General features: G+C 35.7%; 2 protein-coding genes across 3 annotated transcripts; one reads left to right on the top strand and one right to left on the bottom strand.

Moving 5' to 3' along the window:
• Window positions 1–3,966: 3,966 nt before the first annotated feature.
• LOC137718167 (uncharacterized) lies at window positions 3,967–6,628 on the bottom strand (the record flags this gene model as incomplete). Its single annotated transcript, XM_068457667.1, has 3 exons — window positions 3,967–4,311; window positions 5,263–5,444; window positions 6,407–6,628. Coding segments are annotated over 2 exons (372 nt in total), but the record flags the coding sequence as incomplete, so codon positions are not given.
• A 7,666-nt stretch (window positions 6,629–14,294) lies between these two features.
• On the top strand, window positions 14,295–18,670 carry LOC137717684 (squalene monooxygenase SE1-like). Of its 2 annotated transcripts, none has more exons than XM_068457123.1 (8): window positions 14,295–14,815; window positions 16,159–16,270; window positions 16,432–16,606; window positions 16,789–16,957; window positions 17,103–17,321; window positions 17,432–17,707; window positions 17,816–18,094; window positions 18,194–18,670. In XM_068457123.1, the coding sequence occupies exons 1-8, from the start codon at window positions 14,573–14,575 to the stop codon at window positions 18,332–18,334; spliced, it is 1,614 nt and encodes a 537-aa protein (XP_068313224.1). In that variant the 5' UTR covers window positions 14,295–14,572; the 3' UTR covers window positions 18,335–18,670. The 2 variants fall into 2 exon arrangements, with proteins under 2 accessions (XP_068313224.1, XP_068313225.1); XM_068457124.1 differs by lacking the exon at window positions 14,295–14,815 and adding an exon at window positions 15,790–15,901.
• Window positions 18,671–19,272: the final 602 nt, after the last annotated feature.

Genomic DNA, 19,272 nt, shown 5'->3' with positions numbered 1-19,272 from the left:
TAAAAGATTTTTCGATATTTAATAGATATATCGGAAATATCGACGAAATATGGCAATTTTAGCTTAAACTTTAGAGTTTCTCCAATATGACATGAATTTAGACTTCATCACCGCACCAAGAGTGGTTGTCGTCAAATTTGACTGCAACTTCAAATCTATTTTTCGTGATTAATAAATGTTTTTAATTATCATTTGTATTATTATTTTTTGTTCTAAAAATAACTTATTACAATTATAAAAATAAATAATAGTTTAAATGTGACATATTGGAGAACAAAATTAAAAAACAAAATATCAAAGTATCACTTAAGCCGTCAAATTTAAATTTTATATATTTAAAATTCAATATTTCCTTTAGAAATAGTGTAAGGTCCTCCCCAACCCATTCCTCCCCCAGATCATAATTACAGTCGAAGTGGACAGTTTATTGCAATTTTGAAATAATTATACTAACTATCTATTTTTTAATTTAATATTAATCCTAATAGTTATATAACAATTACGTGGAACTTAATTGTGTCAATGTGGTAGATATCATCTGCGTCAGCGCAAGAAAACAACTGACACTGCTTTGTCGAATCCCTAATCAATGATTAATTACTAATTATTATAAACCCATTAGTTATGCAAAATCAAACTAGGTGTACTCTTACGATTGCAAGAAACATAAATTTTTATTTTAAATTTGGACTATTTCGTCAAATTATTTTATATTCAAAAGGTTCTTATATTTTTAATCTAAGAAAAAATAGAAAAATATTAAGAGGCCGTTTGAAAACGCTTTTAAAATTATTGAAAGCATTTTTGAAACCAATTCTTGGTAAAAACGCAAATAAATTATGGAAGAAAAAAAAAGACACTTTAAGTGTTATATGGAAGAAGCACTAACGAGGAAGCACTTCCAATGCTTTAGAAAACAAAAAACATTTGCTCTAAAAACATTTTCTCTAAAAACATTTTCAGTCATTTTAAAAACACTTCCGAACGAATTCTAAACTGACCCACTTAAAAGGAGAAAGCAAAATGAAAAGCACAATTGCATAAAATATAAGAAGGAAAAGGGAGAAAGGTTGAAATGGAAAATGGTGGTTGAATTGAAAAAATTTAAAAATTAGAGCAGTGTGAATCAAAAATTGACATGTCATTTTCTGATGAATATTTCAGTTTTTGGTCAAGTTTCTGATTGGTCTAAACCATCCAATTATGCACTGTAAACGTGCAGCCCTTGAGCATTTTCTGGTGGGGATTTATGCTGTGCATGTTTCCACAATCCCTTTTTTTTTTCTATTCCTGCTAATAACTTTCTGAGGATCCAAACAGTCAAGTTCATTGTAGTTCTTGTTTGCTGATGGAAACTGGACAACTATAATATGGAGAGTTTATATAATATCGTTTAAAATTTTAATTACTGTTTTAATCAAGTCACCAAACACTGCCTAATTTCGTTAGAATATAAACAAGAGTGCGACTATAATTTTTGTGTTGTTAGTGTACGAGTGCGGGTATAATCTTGTAGGAGTGCAAAAAATGATTTCGTTGTTCATAAAATTTGTAGTAAAAGCTTTCTCAGCAAATTAAAGACTAGATATCGTTGGACGAAAATATCATAATCTAAAAAGTAAGGGATGTGTTATCCACACATCTCATTTTACTTCTCACACACTCCTTAATACTTTTTGTTCATTGATCTTCTTCAATTCATCCAATCCGATGGCCGAAAATTAGAAAGGTACGTGAGAAGTAAAATGAGGTGTATGGATATCACACCCCAAAAGTTAAATGTCCTCCTTTTTGGCATTTTGGCTGAAGGTACATGGTGCCAAGATTGAAGATACAAGCCAGGTCAAGTAAACTTGGTTTCTTTTGCCAAAGTTATTGGGTGATGGCCAATATCAAGATCAAAATATAATCTAAAACATAAATGGATGGTATATAAAAAATATATATTTCAATTTTCCAATAGAATATATATATATATATATATATATTTCAAATGTTTTAACTGTAAAATTATAATTTATATATTTTTAAACAAAAATTTAACGATTAAAATAAATTTATTTGACTTAGCTTAGTGATGGATGCATGTAAATTGTTGAAAGAGTTGTTGTAGACTTGGCAAATGAGTTATGTTTTTTGTGTTCGTGTGTGTTTTTATGTTATACTCGTTATCTTAATGGATAATATCGTGTGAAACTTATTATCTTAACATGTCCTTAATAGGTAAACCGATAACAACCTGACACGTTAATAAATCATTTTGCGTCAAGCTAATGGATCATGCAAGAAACTATCACGTCAAAGTTGCAGTGAAAGAGTTGAGCGATGACGAAATTGGAGCGGGTCCACAAATGGTTTAACAACTTTTGTTGCCCCATTCTGTTGTATGAATTAGGTGACTTTTTCCATTCTGAATCGTTCAAACGTCTTCGTCCTCTCAGGAATCAGGACCATTTGTTCTGGAATATTATTCCATCAAATTACTTGCTCTTCGGAGAAGGAACAATGGAAACGACTGTCGTTTTCAAGAACAAAAAAGAGCATGGGATTTTACTCTCCTTTGGTTTTACTTCGTGGATCGATTTTTATTTTTTAAAATTTATTATTATTAAAGAAAATTACAACAATGGTTCATCAATTTTAATCAAATTAGAGTAATGATCCAATAATTAAAAATCTATGATCATTAATCTTTTAACTCATCAAAACGTGCAGCTATAGTCATTTTCATCAACTTCATTGAAACTTTCGTCAAGATGAGTCACATGTCACGCACGTGACGTTGAATCAAGAGGTGAATATGGAAAACTAAATGAGAAAATTGTAGAAATGACCCTCAATTTTAACTCAATTGGAGAAACGATCCCTCAATTTTGAACCAATTCGAGCAGTGGTCCTTCAACTTGAACCAAATTGTAGCAAGGATTCTTCTAACATGATCATTTTGATGAAATGTCTAACGGAATTGACGAAAAGAACCATAGCTACACGTTTTGAGTTAAGAGACCAATAGTTATGAATTTTTAGTTGAGAAACCATTGCTCCAATTGGTTAAAATTAAGGGACCATTGCTACAATTTCTTCTTATTATTAAGGGGGGGAGATGGTTTAAAACTATTATAATAATTTAGGAAATGAAGGAGTTTCGAGCCCGGAATACATGAATAGAAACCCAACACTCTATCCACATATTAGACCACATGCGACTTCTTCGATCGATAAATCACAAAGTTTTTTTTTCAAACTTGGACGCTCCATGATGGGGTTATTTCATATTTTTATCAGTCATCGCGTGGATAAAATCATCAGAAAACATATATTTTAGTTGTAAGAAGACCAATTGGGATTTGAGTTGATAATTGGAAGAAGACCAACAAACAAGGAAAGAATTCCTGTCGGGGCAGCTGAGAATGATTCGAGCCGTAGGAATGGAAACTCTCACGTATAGTTTTTTTTTCTCATGAGTTTGTGTGCTTGAAGAGGTTGTGTTTTATGCTTGGTGTGGTAACGTACGCGCTCAGAGACTCGATCGATCATTACCAAAGAGCAATGTACCAGTCGGACGACCCGAAAGTGCTTTCCAACATGTAGCGTAAGCACTTTCCAACATGTAGCATTGTTGGGGAGCGGTGTTTTTCAACACTAAGTGCGAACAATAATAATGCGTACGCTTAAAACGGGTAATGTGAGTGCTTGAAAGGGGTAACGTATTAGTCCGAGATGCCAAGTTAAGCACTTTGAGAGAGCGATGTACTAGTCAGGTGCTGCGAAAGTTCGTGTCACACCACGTCAAATTACCTTGTCAAACGAAAAAGAAAACTTGAATAAACCCCGCAAGCCCACCACAATGCAAAAGCGAAAGAGTCGTATACGATGTGGAAAAAGATAAAAACATCTTTGTGAGGCCCAGTAGGTATCATGAGATTCGAAACAGCTTTGGCTAAGTTAATGACAGCAAATCATCGTTAAGTAATGTCATTATCCACATCAAAAGGGAAGTCTTTCCACACTAATGGAATCATCAATCCTTGAGAGAGCTTTTGTGAAGCTTCCCGTTAGAACAGTTTTAACTGGTGGTGCTTTAATTTTTCTCAAAAAAAAGTTTAAGGAAAAAAAAATCAACTCTTAAATTCTGTATGAAAAGATTGTAGAACTTTGGTGACCTTGTATGTCAGCTTCCAGCGACTTTAACCCAGCTGAAAACGCTTAAATGTCACTGGAGATGGCTGCCGTGCTCGAGGAGACTGCTAAAGAATTATGATCACCCACGAGACTAGTTTGTCTTTCTTCGTCACGATTCCACTACTGTTCCTGCACAACAGAAGGAAGCAGGTGCTTTCAAATCACCAAAAATGCATTTATCAACGGAGATATCTGACACGGGTCATACGAACAAAAAGTGCTCATAAAAGTTCCCTAGCAACAAACAATTAATCCACTAACGCTATTGTTTGTTGAAAAAAGACAAACGGGTGAACTTAGGAAAGCGCAAGGATGGGATGAGGCGCCTACATAGTACCTAACGCAAGTGATTAAGTTGAAAAGATTTTTATTTCAGATTTGCTTCCTATTTGGGTGTTTGAAAGTTTAATCAAACACGTATACTAACTGAATTTCATACTTGGCAGAATCTTAGATGACACCAGGTCTATACATCTGTAACGAGAAATAGTGACACAATGTATCCACTGATGACACAGCAACGCTTGTTCTCCTGGGTTGCCGAAGTTGCAGCCCAATTTACTTATTGCAGACTTTTGACCAAACACAGAAGTTAAATGAAAAATGTAACAAGCCCTTCTAATATGCATTGGAATCCAGCAACTGAAAGCATAGAAGACGAGAACACTATTTTGATCAATTTCAAAGGTAGCAATTTTTGCAGTTCACTACTGATCATCTGCACTCCAAATTCAATATTTGACAATTTTTCTCGTGATTGTAAGAGGCTAAACGAGGAGTGCTTCAATCACTAGCCTTGAAAGTTCAGACTTTGGCTTAGAAAAACCTAATCACTATTGTGTAATAATGATAAGGATGTTTACCTTTGGGGTCGAAGATTCATCGTTTGTAGAATGCAAAGTAGAAGCAACAAGGTTTAGGCCTAAGAACTCAGAACATATTATTCAGTACAGGGAGGCTGTTCATGAGTTGATGAAAATGCTCGCTTGAACAGCCGAAAGAGCGGTGGCATTTTAATCTAGGTTATAAAGTTAGTTAAACTTTTCGACAAGAAAAAAAAATAAAGTTAGTTAAACTTACAAGGATTGTCAGTTAAATGGCATGGCACTATATCAACGCTTTCTCTTCCGCTTGGAGTTTTTACTTGTATCACTTTTGGGGTCTGGTACTTTTTGTGAAGATAACTTGGCCCCAACAGCGCAACTCCACAGAGCTCTCTCTACATCTGATGGCGTGAAGGTCTCACCTTCTATGCTCAAGTCCTGCAGATATTTCCAACAGATACTTAAAAGTGGAGCAAAATCCATGTAAACGTAAAGCTCCATCAGCTCAATCACTTGTATGATTGACTTGAAATACAAGGCACTTGCATGACCAAAAGTCGACTCTGCTTAACAACATGCTAAATGAAATGAACAGAACTTACAAATTTTCTTACATTGAACATTATAATTGAACACCGCACACTCAACCGTTATAAAGAATGCCTACAGTTAATGTGATGACAGTTTTGCAGGTCATGAGGATGAATAATAAGGCCCGAGAAAGTCTTCAAATCGAGAAGATTGAATATGCGCCCTCTCATAATCATCTCATCACACGAGCAGCACATAACGGGTAACTAGGAAAGGGAGCCGTATACAACTGCCGCAATAGAGAACTTTTGCCCCACACCGCATCACATTACATTACGGTAGGAAACATACACTAATTACGATAATGAAATACGTAATATACAATAGGAAACAATCACCTAGAAGAATACGGAATCAAGGGTTCTATTCGAACAGTATGCGCACGGTTTAACTCATGTACTAGCAATCCAACAATCGTCGAGTAATTTTCGATGTAAAACAAATCTGGAAGAAACTGACTGACCTTTGCTTTCTCCTGCACTCGTTTGAACATGCTTTTTAAAATGACTGAAAGCGGTTTTAGAACAAATATTTTTGAATTCCAAAAGCATTTAAGTGATTTCTACAAGAAGCACCAATTATGTGCTTCTTTCAGAAAGCACTTTTGAGTGCTTTTTCAAGATTTACTATTTGCGGAATAACAGGTACTGCTTAAGTGTATAGTCTATGGAGTTTCCAAGAGCTGCAACCATAGCCTTTCACCATTCCAAACACAAACATTAATTTCGAAATTATACAGCAGAAATTACTGAAATCAGAAGCAACTAACACAAAAATCAACAGCCAGCAACCCCAAATTATTAAATCACCTCGTCGGACATGAAAGGCGCCACCTCGGGCGCATAAGCTGCGACAAAGGCGGAGGCGGTGGCCGGACCCACGCCCTTGAGAACCGTGAGCTCAGAGATGGCCTTCGAGATATCCGGAAGTGACCGGAACGCCTTTTCGGAGGCCGATTTCACCACGGAATAGTCCAAGGCCGAAACGAAATCCAACAGACGTGGCCTCAATTTCCGCAATTTTACATCCAAATTAGTACAGCATTACCATATGCATAGAAGAAATCAAGAGAGAGCGAGACAGGGTAAGAGGGAGAGAGGAGCAGGCACCTTCATTTGCTGCTGTTGTTTCCGTCGCTTGCGGCGTTTGGCTGTTTGGTTGGGCGGTGGAACGGTTCCCGGTGAACCCGCCTTCTTATTTTTTATTTTTGAACAAACCTTGTTATCTTGGGAAAAATGATCATCGTCAGATTTTTTTTCTTGAGGATCTGGAGAATTTTGTGATTATGATTATTCATCGTACATAGTACTGTCATAAATTATTTTAAGTTTTAAATTTTAAACTTTAAATTAAATTTAAAGAGAATCTATCGAAAACTAACCACAAGATTGTATGATGAACAATCACGATTAAGAGATCCCTAGGAAAATGATCCGGCGAGAATTCTTCTCTATCTAAATGGGGGGTAAACTTAACCTCACAGTATGTTAGTAATAATATAATTCAAATTCGCATTCGTTTTTTACGAGAATCGAACTTACTTATATGTGAAGAAAAATATCATTAGACAGCCTGACTTTTTAATTTAATTACTGCCTTGTTTATTTATTTATTATTATTATTTGCCTTAAATCTTCATGGATTTCCAAACGGGTCCATAGGGTTGGGCCAATTTGACCCATTTTGTATTAGGCCCAGAGATAAAAACTTAGTTTTGTTAACACACACCGGCCCGATGTAAAAAGGGTATGCTTTCATAATACTAAATTACGTTTCCATTAAATTTTCAAAAAATAGAAATAGAAATAAAAATTCACAAGAAAAAACCACATACATATTTTATAAAATAATGTTATCTAAAAGGGTAAAATAAGTAAAATTAAAATAAACAAAAATGTAAAACAACAAAAAAGAGTCAATTGTCGCACGTGTAGGCATGTGGCAAGAGACTAATGTTAAGAATTAAAAAAGAATGTCACTTCTTACATACGACGACGTCATATTATTATAGAGTGTGAAATTGAATGACATGGTAATTTGATCTTATTTTAAGGAAAATTAGAGCCACAGGATTACATATTCTTGCCTTTGTTGTCGGACTCAAAAACCTTAATCTTGGCTTGGTCTTTACACGATGACACTCAAATCACAAATGCTTGACTTTTAACATAACGAGTTAGTTCTTTTTCAACCACGACTTGACATTATTTTATTGTATAAATATCATTATTTGAACAATTCATTTTCTTTATCATCATCATTATTATCATTTAAACATTATTTATATAAAACAAATTCATTCGATTTGGATACCATTTAGTCATCCATGTTAATCAAATAAATTGACGATTAATCAGAGGAAACTACTTGTTTTAATAAATGTTTATGAAAAATGTACTACTTGTTTATATGTCAACACATATACTAAACGGTCTCCAAATTAAATGAATTTTCTAGATATAATATTTAGATAATGATAAAGAAAAAAAAATTATGATTATGAAAATTGTACAATAAAATGATCTATATCGTCATTAAATAAATAACGACTCAATCTTTTGGCAAAATATAAAGAGTAACGTTAGGCAAACTAAATTTGTAGACTAAAATTGCAAACTAAATGATGTATCACCAACAGAAAATAAGCACGTTTATCAACGTTTAATTAATAATCCACTTATCAATTTCCATGGCATTTAGTTTACAAAATTTAGTCTACAAATTTGGTCTCCCTAACATTACTCAAATATAAAACATCACCAACATGTCATGGCATGCAATGCATTATGCAAGTGATAAACAACTCCAATGCCAACCGTTGGAGATCCTCTTATGCAACTACCTTGCTGAATTCTTTAGCCAAAATTTTTTAAATGCTGTGGAATATTCAATATTTTTGTGTTTTTACCAGTGTTCTAAAACGCGGGCAAGCCGGCCGCCTAGGTGCTGGGCGTCGTACTGCCGTCGTAATTTTTCAAAAAACGTTCAATAAATCGGCAAGGGTATTAGGCGGTATCTAGGTGGCCGACTGGGTGGGCTAGGTGGTTCTGTCAAAAAATTACACGTCGATGTTTCACTACACAACATAGAAGAGGAGGCCGACAACATAAAATCTGAGAGAGAGAGAGAGAGAGAGCGAGAGAGTGTGAGGGAAGAGAAAGCGAGAGATAAACCAGCAGAAGGAATAACAGTGCAATTGTGTGGAAAAAAAAACAAAAAATTTGACCTGGACTCTTCGGATTTCTTCACCGGAGCCAGTAATGTTTTCGAGGATCTTTGATGTGCTAGACTAGGTTTTGGGAAATTTTGCAGGGCAAGAAGATAGGGAATTAGGCGAAGAAGACGATGGAGAAATAGGCGGAGCAATCGAAGAAGTGGAGGAAGACTGGAAGAGGAAACAAGACAACTAAAAGTAAAAGCCTCCTGATTTCCAAGGCGTCGAAACCAAACTCCTCTTATCTGATTGATTTCCACTACCAACTCCCCTTATCTTATCTAATTGATTTCCACAAGTTATAAATTATAAAAAAAACAATTACTCACTTCACTATTAGATAATATATTATGTAATTACTACTTGGGCTTATAAGTTATAAATTATAATAAAAACAATTACCCACTCCACTGTTAAATAATATATTGTGTAATTATTTGGAAGATTTATATATAGGGATCAAAACTTTAATTATATTTCAAGAACCTTCACTAGTTTTAAACATGTCAATAAGAAACTTATTTAACACTTAAATAAACACACATTATATGTTTGCTCCCCATATTTTTATTATTGTCCAATACTTCATAATATATATGTCATTCTATTTTCTAGTTTACGATGAAATTATATATATTTTAAGTATAAACAAACACTTATTTACACAAAATACAATATATTTACTTAAATCCGCCTAGTCCGCCTAGGCGCTAGGCTCCAACCCACCGCCCGACTAGCGACTAGCGTTTTTTAGAACCTTGGTTTTTACCGTTAAATCTTAATTTTTGTATTTTTAACCAAAATTTAACTATTAAGGACCCCAAAAACATCCTTTCTTCAACGCTTATATACACTTTTTGTACTTTTTTTTTAAGGGGGACAACTGGTGGTAAACCATGGTTATCCACTCCTTCTAGACCGGAGAGGCTATAGGATATTTTACCTTGTTTGTGACCATAATCAAGCAGACTCGCCAGCTCGAAGCATTGAACTTAAGACCCCCACATTTATTTATTTATTGGGCAGATTCACCAGCTCAAAACATTGAACTTGAGACCTCCCATATTTATTTATTTATTGGGGAGTCGCAATCCGCGCTCTTACCATTGGACCACTTGATGTGGTTCCTCTTTTTGTACTTAGTCACTCTCACTTATCACATATTAATATTATTATATATTAATGTAATTATCGCAGTCATCCTCTCGTGCATTTCTTCTTCCATATTATTACTAGCAAGCATCCAATTATGTCCAATTTTTTTTTTCGTTTCTGTCAGCAAATTTAATTGGCTTAATACTAACTGCTACATGGTGGTCCAACTGCTGCATGGTCCATGCTTAATAATGCATGATTTTACGCTGTTACGCTGATAATTTAAGGAAAAAATGACATACTGACAAATTTTTTTTTGAAAAAAGGTTTTGCGCATGTATGATCATTCATTCAATAAACAAGTGTTGAAAATAAACAATAAGTAATTGAGGAGTGATTTGTACACCTTTTTACTCTCTTACATATTTCTGTTTTATCTTAATTGTTCTGTTTGATCCATTTGATTCGATGAACATAAATAAAGAAGAGTGTATGAGAAGTTAAAAACGGTGTTGTGAAAAGAGTAAGAGTAATGATACACTTATCACATTTTTCATACCACATTTATACCATCTCTCTAATAAAGATAGAACTCGCCAACACATATGAGTCTCATCTATATTAAAAAGATGATACAAATGTGATATGGAACATGCGGGAAGAATATCATTTTTGTGCGGAAAATCACTTCCTATGTAATTAACCTTTGCCAGGGTGGGGACAACATGGTTTAGGATAATTAATTTCCATTTTTAATGAGATACATCAATTTTACTTGTCGTTGTCGAAAATATGAGGTTTATTTATTTGGAGAAGAACTCATCTGTAACTAAAACTTTCACATGGTTGTATCTCAAGTTAAAATATAGAGTAGCGCGTGTAAAATAACTTTATTGCGTGTAAATAAGCTATAAGTACGCAAGCGTTAGGTTTAAATACTTTATCGCCGCGTTAGTGTCTCAACTGTACGTAAGTTTCTCTCGTATATCAAAATAACTGAAAAAAATTAATATGTATTTGAGTATTTAATTCGAGTTCGATTATTTCGTAAGTGGGATTGGCTTGGAGTAACTTAAGTAGAACGATAATCTTGCATTTGGCACTAAACCTCGTTAACGAGTCCCAAGTTAAAATATAAAGTAGCGCATGTAAAATAACTTTATTGCATGTAGATAAGCAATAAGTACGCGAGCGTTAGTTTTAAATACTTTATCGTCGCATTAATGTTTCAACTGTATGTAAGTTTCTCTCATATATCAAAATAATTAAAAAAATATATATGTATTTGAGTATTTAATTCGAGTTCGACTATTTCGTAAGTGGGATTGGCTTGGAGTAACTTAAGTAGAACTATAATCTTGCATTTGGCACTAAACCTCGTTAACGAGTCCCAAGCTTTCGCTTGGTATTAAGCGGGACTAGGAAACAAGATCAAACCCGAGCTTTCGTTTTCCCTGGGCTTTGCCTTTTTTCTTATGCGGCTCCGTTAGCTACAGCCCACAGCCGACGCGGCCACACCCCTGTGTAGATCTCAAAAGCTAACCACCAAAATTCGAAAGTAAAAAAAGAAGAAGCAAAAGATAGCAACAACAATCCCCAAGCGGATAATTTCACCTCTCTCTTAGAAAATTCCGAGATGATTATTTTGTTCTGGAATTTAAGATGGAGAATCAAAGCGTTGCAGGAGAGTTTGGGTTTCTTTGAAATCTGGGAGCTGTTTGCTTGAAGCCGACGCATGAATCACAATCGATATCATCTCATTGCTTTGGGAAATGAGAGAAATGGATAGAGAAGGGGAGAGAAAGTAACTTCGGGGAGCAAGAGTGACAGAGAGACGAAGAAGGAGATAAGGAGATGAGGGAATTTGATGGAGCCAACGAGGGAGATCATATTACAGAGAGTACAGGTTTTAAGAAAAAAAGAAAAAAGGTTGTTATAAAATATTATTAAATATGTATTAAATAATATAATATTATTTAGTGTTAACTATCCAATTTTTTAATTTGACATCACACTAAACGATTTGCCAGCTCGGATTGTATTGACTATTTTAATCGGACATGATAAATAGTTGTTGCATAGTATTGACTAAATTAATCGGGTGTTTGGTGCAACATCGGACTAATCACTGTATTAATATGATCGATTATGTTATATTTTTTTAATTACTTGTTAATAGTATTTTAGGAATGATAATTCAAATTAAAATAAATTCGACAAAAAAAATCACAAAAAATCAAAAGAAACCCAGAGAAGGACGAACAGGGGAGAAGTGCTCAGAGATTCGAGATCCCTTTGAAACCCATACCAAAACGAAAATCACAAACTAATCCATCAAACAGAAAAAAATCACAAATGATCAAGAATCACAAATCCATCAAATAGAAAAAATCACAAACTAGAGGAAACAAGATAGAGAGAAAACGAGAAAAAGAAAGAAGAAAAAAATGGAAAATTGCAGAAAGAGGAAGACGATGAAGATGAAACGAGAAAACACCCATGAGGAAGATGATGTGATCAGGTGTGAGCGGGAGTGGTTCCGCTGATTTAGCTCTGAATCTCCAGCAACAGACACGAGATGACGGAGCATATGCAAGAGGGGTGAGGCCGACTAATTTATACCAAGCTTTTTGAGCGTACTAACTAGCGGGTGTGAGGCGTATTAATTAACTTGGACCGGATTGGTTAGTCCGGCGACTATTTAGTACGTAAGTCTCCAAACACCCACTCCCGTATTATTAATCCTATCCGATGCTTAATACTGTGTGCCAAACGAGGCCAATTTAGTCTACCTTAGTCTATTTTAAGTCAGTTCAGTTTAGTCCATAAAGCTAGTCCAGTCCGAGATAACTTGGAACAACAAATGTATAACTATTGTTTCAAATCAGATTCACGGGGGCTATGGTCCTATGGATATTTTAATATTTCTTTCCTGAAATTATTTTATTAATCCAGTCTCCCCCTAAAATATTTTATTTGTTTGACGTAATTTGTAGAATTATTTGAATTAATTACCAAATCTTGATCAAATTGTTCACATTGACCGAAACAAGTAGAAAGAATGTTTAAATTGATTTATAAAGTCATGTGCAAAACTTAAAAATCTAAGTCACAGAATTTTAGGAGGGTGTATTCAATTGAGAATTTGAAGGATTTTAATTCCTTTAAACATAATTTTTTTATTTTTATTTTTATTTTTTTAATAGCTTAAGATTTAAGCTACAGATTATTAAAAAATGATTTAGTTTAATTTTGTTGGGTTAACTTTAAAAAAAATTAAGAGAATAGCAGGCCGAAAAATAAACGCAAGTAGAACACTATGGAGAAATATTGAGTAACTATAAAAATTCATGACCATTTGGCTAATAGCCCTGGGTCGGAGGCTGGAGGGTTACTTGTGTACATCAGCTGTATGCAGTTCAGTTGAACTGTTGGTTTAAGATATGAAAACTGTGAACCAAACATATTCAAGTTGGTTTGGTTCGATTGTTAGTTCAGTAAAAAAAAAAAAAAAAACCAAAAAAAAATTGATTCATTTCGGTTTAGTTTGGCTTGATTGTCATAATAAAGTTTAGTCTAAGTTGTTTTGGTTTTAAATTTTAGCCATAAAGATGACTGTCATAATAAATCACTCAAATTAAGAAGAGCAACTTACGGGAAATGATTTGATCATTGCGTAGTGTTTTGAGCTAAAATAACGACATGTGTTGAAAAACTTATACATTTCATCATTTTTTTTAATAAAGAATATTATTTACACTAACGGAACGAGGTGATGTTAGTCTTACAATAAGTTAGCAATAATGTAATTCAAATTCGTCTTTGATAAAAATCGAACTTATAACCTCTCTCTTACAGATGAAAAAAAATACCATTAGATCGATCGTTTTATTAGAACAGTATGTCACCTTAACACGTAAGTTCTTCTTCCAATTAAGACATTGAATAAGAATAGCTTAACACGTAAGTTCTTCTTCCAATTAAGACATTGAATAATAATGAATCATCACAACCGCTGAAGTTGTTTTTCTTTTCTTGGTTACCACCAGTCAACATTACTGGGTCCCAATACTCGCGGTTTAAGCTATAAACCATTCACATCGGCCGTGGCTCACGTTTGGACTTACATCAGAATCCAACCAAAACGCATGTATTTCGCCCAACAGAATACTCTTCGAATTCTTTTGGTGAGAATATATCCGTAAATTATATCTGTTCACCGTTATTATATGATTAGTTTTATCAGATACTATTTGTAATTAATTTTAAATAAAAATATTTAAAATAATTTTTTATAATACAATATACAATAATAAACGAATATAATCACGGATCTTTGAAATCCTGACTAGGGTCCGGATTCGTATTTCGCAAAGAGCATCGGCGTAGCTGTGCGTGTGTGTATATTTGACGTCGTCGTGGTGACCTGTGGGGATGCCCTATAAAACGTGGTCACCTCGTGACCTCGTTGTAACGGACTCGAGACAGTTTCAAAAATTAAAACGCAGTTCGCCAGCGCAGAGTCCGCCGAATATTCCAGAAATACAGAGAGAGAGAGAGAGAGAGAGAGAGAGAGAGAGAGAGAGAGTGTGTGTGTGAGGCCGCGGCATCCACCAAAAGGCCGCGCGCAGAGAAACAGAAGCGTCGTTGTTTCGGAGGAGGAAGAATGGCGGATCAGTACTTGCTCGGATGGATCTTCGCCACCGTGCTGGGCGCCATGTTTCTGTGCAGAGCGCTGGCGAGGAGGAACGGCGAGAGAGGGAGAGCTTTGGTGGAGGAGGACAGGAGCGAGTGCGTGAAGAGCGTGATGGTCTCCAACGGAGAATGCAGATCCACTGACGGCGACGTCGACGTCATCATCGTCGGAGCTGGTGTTGCCGGCGCCGCTCTCGCTCACACTCTCGGCAAGGTGAGGGGAAATTAAAATGCTTATATTGAATTGAATCTCTGTTTTCCTTGCATTTTCTCGGGAAACAAACACATTTTATTCGACTTTTGTTGTTAATTGTTTGAATCAATGTGGATTTGTGATTGCCAAGCACGCGCTTGAATTCGCCTGAATTCGAAGGGAAAACAAAAAAGGAAACGCTCTTGAAAAAGTTGCGGTTTTTTGGATTAATATATTAAAGGTTAATTATACAGTGACATCGACGGACACATGCATATTCATATGGAATCATTATACAGAATTACTCTAATGACCTTGTTGATTAAGCTTTAACAAACAAAAATCCTGATGAGTTTCTTAATCAAGCTGAATTATGAATGAAGATACCGTGCTCGATTTGAAGTCATGGTGTCGAATAATTTTCGAGTCTCTGCTGAGGGTATTGCATCATTCGAACAGTTACGTTCAACACGTTATGTTATGAACATATTGGTTGTGAAATTTTTATGCTACATTTGTGAAATTGTAAGTGGTTGTTAATTAAAACACATCCGATCGAGCGATTTTCTTGTTTGAAGTTACTATTAGTATTTTACAGTTTCAATTGATAATCGTATGACCTTTTGATTGGATCAAGCCTGTTCAAGTCGAATTCGTACAGGTACCAACCTAAAGAATATATCTTTTGACAAGCTTTTATATTTCTTGTTTAGATTATTTTAAACATTACGATGGGTGTATAACGGGGGAGACGATTCTCTCGCCGGATCCATTTTGTGAGAATCTTGAAAATCCTCCAATTATATCCGTTCATCATACATTGTGCCGTCAGTTTTGGTCAGATATTGTTTATATTCAATTTTAAATTAAAATTTTATAATAATTTTTTACCGCACGATATACAATCAACGGATGTGATTGGAGGATTGCCAGATCCTAAGAGGATCTGACGAGAATCCTCCTGGGTATAACGGGACATAGTGTTCCGACCAAAAAGAAAAAAACGTTGACTCAATGATCCGTTTGGTGCCATTTCCAGGTCGTGTAATTACGAAAGGCTGCAGTTTTTCGAGATTTGTCTTACTGACCGGATTCAAGCTTACAATCGTGGGTCGTAGATTGAAATTAAGCTTTGACGCGCATTGCACTTACTTTTTCGTGTTTGTATTTTTAGATCTAAAAGAATATTGTATCCTTACTTTTAAGGGAGATGCCAAAACTCATTAAAGCTGAAGAGATGCCTTGAGGGAGAATGGGAGATGCCATTTTGGCCAAAGGAAATTGGCTTGTTTTCGTCTACTTGGTTAGATTCTAGTGCCAGTTCTTTACTTTTTGGAAATTGATTAAAGTACTTCGAAGTGCAGGATGGACGTCGGGTGCATGTGATTGAACGAGACTTGACAGAGCCTGACCGAATTGTTGGCGAGCTGCTACAACCTGGAGGCTACCTCAAATTAATTGAGCTGGGACTAGAAGGTAAGCTTGTTCGAACTTCTTACCATGCAGATGTATATGTTATGCAGCGAGTTTCTTGTCGTTAATGAATTCGTTGGAACTGATTAAATGATTAGTTTTGTTTGCTTCAAATTACAGAAGAAATCATTAGTTAATAAGCTTTGTATTATATCTGACTGCAGATTGTGTGGAGCAAATTGATGCTCAGCGGGTTTTTGGATATGCTCTTTTCAAGGATGGGAAAAATACTAAACTCTCTTACCCCTTGGAGAAATTTCACTCAGATGTGTCTGGAAGGAGCTTTCACAATGGCCGTTTCATACAGAGGATGCGGGAGAAGGCTGCAACTCTTCCCAAGTATGTCTTCTCTCCCTTGGTGATAACTTGATGCATATTAAATGTTGTTTCTTTTATAGTGTTTGTTTCTGCCTGTTGACTCGGTTGCGAGATTCATGCGCTAATGTTCAGTGCATTTCTTTCTTTGAAGACTTTCTGTTCACTTGTAGTTATTCTTTCCTTTGTTCTTTTATATTCTGTAGTGTTCGATTGGAGCAAGGAACAGTTACTTCGCTACTTGAAGAAAAGGGAACAATTAAAGGTGTGCAATACAAGACTAAAGCTGGCGAAGAGATGACCGCATATGCACCTCTTACTATTGTTTGTGATGGCTGTTTCTCCAACTTGCGTCGCTCTCTTTGTGATCCTAAGGTGAGGTTTGGATTGTAAGATTTTGATAGCATTATATATGTCGGCAAAGAAAATAAAAGAAAATAAAAGAAGAATTAACATTCAACTCATGTTTATGCGTAGCATCTCCGATCAACTTCTTATTTATTAATTTTGTGTTCCGCAGGTGGATGTGCCTTCTTGTTTTGTTGGGTTGATCCTGGAGAATTGCAATCTTCCCCATGCTAATCACGGACATGTTATATTAGCAGACCCTTCTCCTATTTTGTTCTATCAAATCAGTAGCGCGGAGGTTCGCTGTCTGGTTGATGTACCGGGACAAAAAGTTCCCTCCATTTCAAATGGTGAAATGGCAAAGTATTTGAAGACTGTGGTGGCTCCCCAGGTACGTATATTATGCTATGCAGTTTCGTTATTTAACATTCATTTTCTCCGTACTTTGTTTACCTGTTAAATTCAGGATTTTGATTCAAGTTTTCTCCTCTCTTATTGCAGATTCCCCCTCAAATTTATGATTCTTTCATAGCTGCAGTGGATAAGGGTACCATAAGGACAATGCCGAACAGAAGCATGCCTGCCGCTCCCTACCCTACTCCTGGAGCTCTACTGATGGGGGATGCATTCAACATGCGCCACCCTCTAACAGGCGGAGGAATGACTGTGGCCTTGTCTGATATTGTTGTGCTGCGGAATCTTCTTAGGCCTTTGGGCAACCTAAATGATCCATCTACCCTGTCCAAATATCTTGAATCCTTCTACACTCTCCGCAAGGTAAGTCGTAATAATTTTCCGGTGTATAAAAACGGGATGTTCTGCGGTTTTGTGTCTCATTGTAATATAAACTTTAGCTCACTGCCTGTATAATCTTCCAATTTGCAGCCAGTGGCATCCACGATAAATACATTGGCTGGTGCCCTTTACAAGGTCTTTTCTTCTTCACCTGATCAAGCAAGGAAGGAAATGCGCCAGGCATGCTTTGACTATCTAAGTCTCGGAGGTGTATTCTCTATGGGACCAGTCTCTCTACTCTCGGGGTTGAACCCTCGCCCTTCGAGTTTGGTTCTCCATTTCTTCGCTGTCGCAGTGTATGGTGTTGGTCGTCTTTTGCTGCCATTTCCATCACCTAAACGCGCCTGGATTGGAGCCAGATTAATTTCGGTAAGCATAAATTGTTTCTTTCCCCCTTCGTCGTAATAGACTTATCTGGGGGGTATGCTTCTTGTTTGGTTTCTGTTTATACGATTGTCTCTGCTGCAGAGTGCCTCAGGAATCATCTTCCCCATAATCAAGGCAGAAGGAGTTAGACAAATGTTTTTCCCTGCAACTGTTCCGGCATATTACAGAGCGCCTGTCTTAAGCGAGAAGCAGATGAAGAAGACCGTAGATTGCGTAAATTGATGGTACCGAGAAAACAGCGCTGTCGGGAGAGGATTTTCCGATGCGGACTGCCCCCGGCCATTCCTCATTAAAAGTCGAGGGGGAGGGTGAATGCAAAAAACAGAAAGATTTATTGTAGTAACCGCAGATTTTGCTTTTTAGAACTCTTCTTTCTCTGTCTTCATAACAGTGTTTAAAACAGCATGAAATTGGCGATAATTCGAAGAGACAAGGATTTATATGAAAATAGGGGTAAAATTCTATATCGGAGAGAGATAGCAAAATCAATGTGTATCGAAAATATTTATTGATTCATTACAAAAATTTCGCCGAAATCTATTCTAGATTTCAAACTTTTGAAATTTTTATGAGAAATTTTTCTCTAATTTCAACTAAATCTGAATGAATTTATATACTACCCCCGTTACAAATTTCCATAATTTTCATAAATTTGCACATCGATATTTTTAACACAGGTTCATACCTTATCTTTTCACGTAGATAATAGAAAGAAAAACTACGAATCTCCTATATATGACTCGTTTATTTTTTTCTTACGCCTGAGGCTCCAAGTTCGAATTTTCCCTTCCTCGATATTGCTTATGTCACAAGAAAAATCCCATAAAAAAAAAGATACACGCCACAAATCAACTTAATGGTATCACTGAACACATGATACAGAACTGAATTATATACATTACATAATGTGAAAAATTGTTAAGCCAAATACATAGCCCCTTTGCTTTTTATGACGGTATTAAAAAAAAATTGCCATTTATTTCCGCATGATACAACATTAGAAAACAAACTTTCAAATTCCATCGCCACTTAGTACTACGGTTTAGTGGTATTCCTCTTCACTTGTAAGTGAGAGATCTTAGGTTCGATTCTCGCCAATAGCGAATTTAAATCACATTATTTCTCATCCATTGTGAGGCTAAGCCTACCTCTCCCTCTTC

This window comes from Pyrus communis, chromosome 15, assembly GCF_963583255.1.
Source record: "Pyrus communis chromosome 15, drPyrComm1.1, whole genome shotgun sequence".
NCBI lineage: Eukaryota > Viridiplantae > Streptophyta > Magnoliopsida > Rosales > Rosaceae > Pyrus > Pyrus communis.
This window is presented reverse-complemented; position numbering and strand designations above follow the sequence as displayed.

Bases quoted from the DNA above. Each gene is read 5' to 3' on its own strand.
- LOC137717684 (XM_068457123.1), top strand. From the start codon at position 14,573: ATGGCGGATCAGTACTTGCTCGGATGGATCTTCGCCACCGTGCTGGGC. The intron at 16,607-16,788 runs GTATGTCTTCTC...TATATTCTGTAG, and splicing joins AAGGCTGCAACTCTTCCCAA to TGTTCGATTGGAGCAAGGAA. The intron at 17,708-17,815 runs GTAAGTCGTAAT...TCCAATTTGCAG, and splicing joins CCTTCTACACTCTCCGCAAG to CCAGTGGCATCCACGATAAA.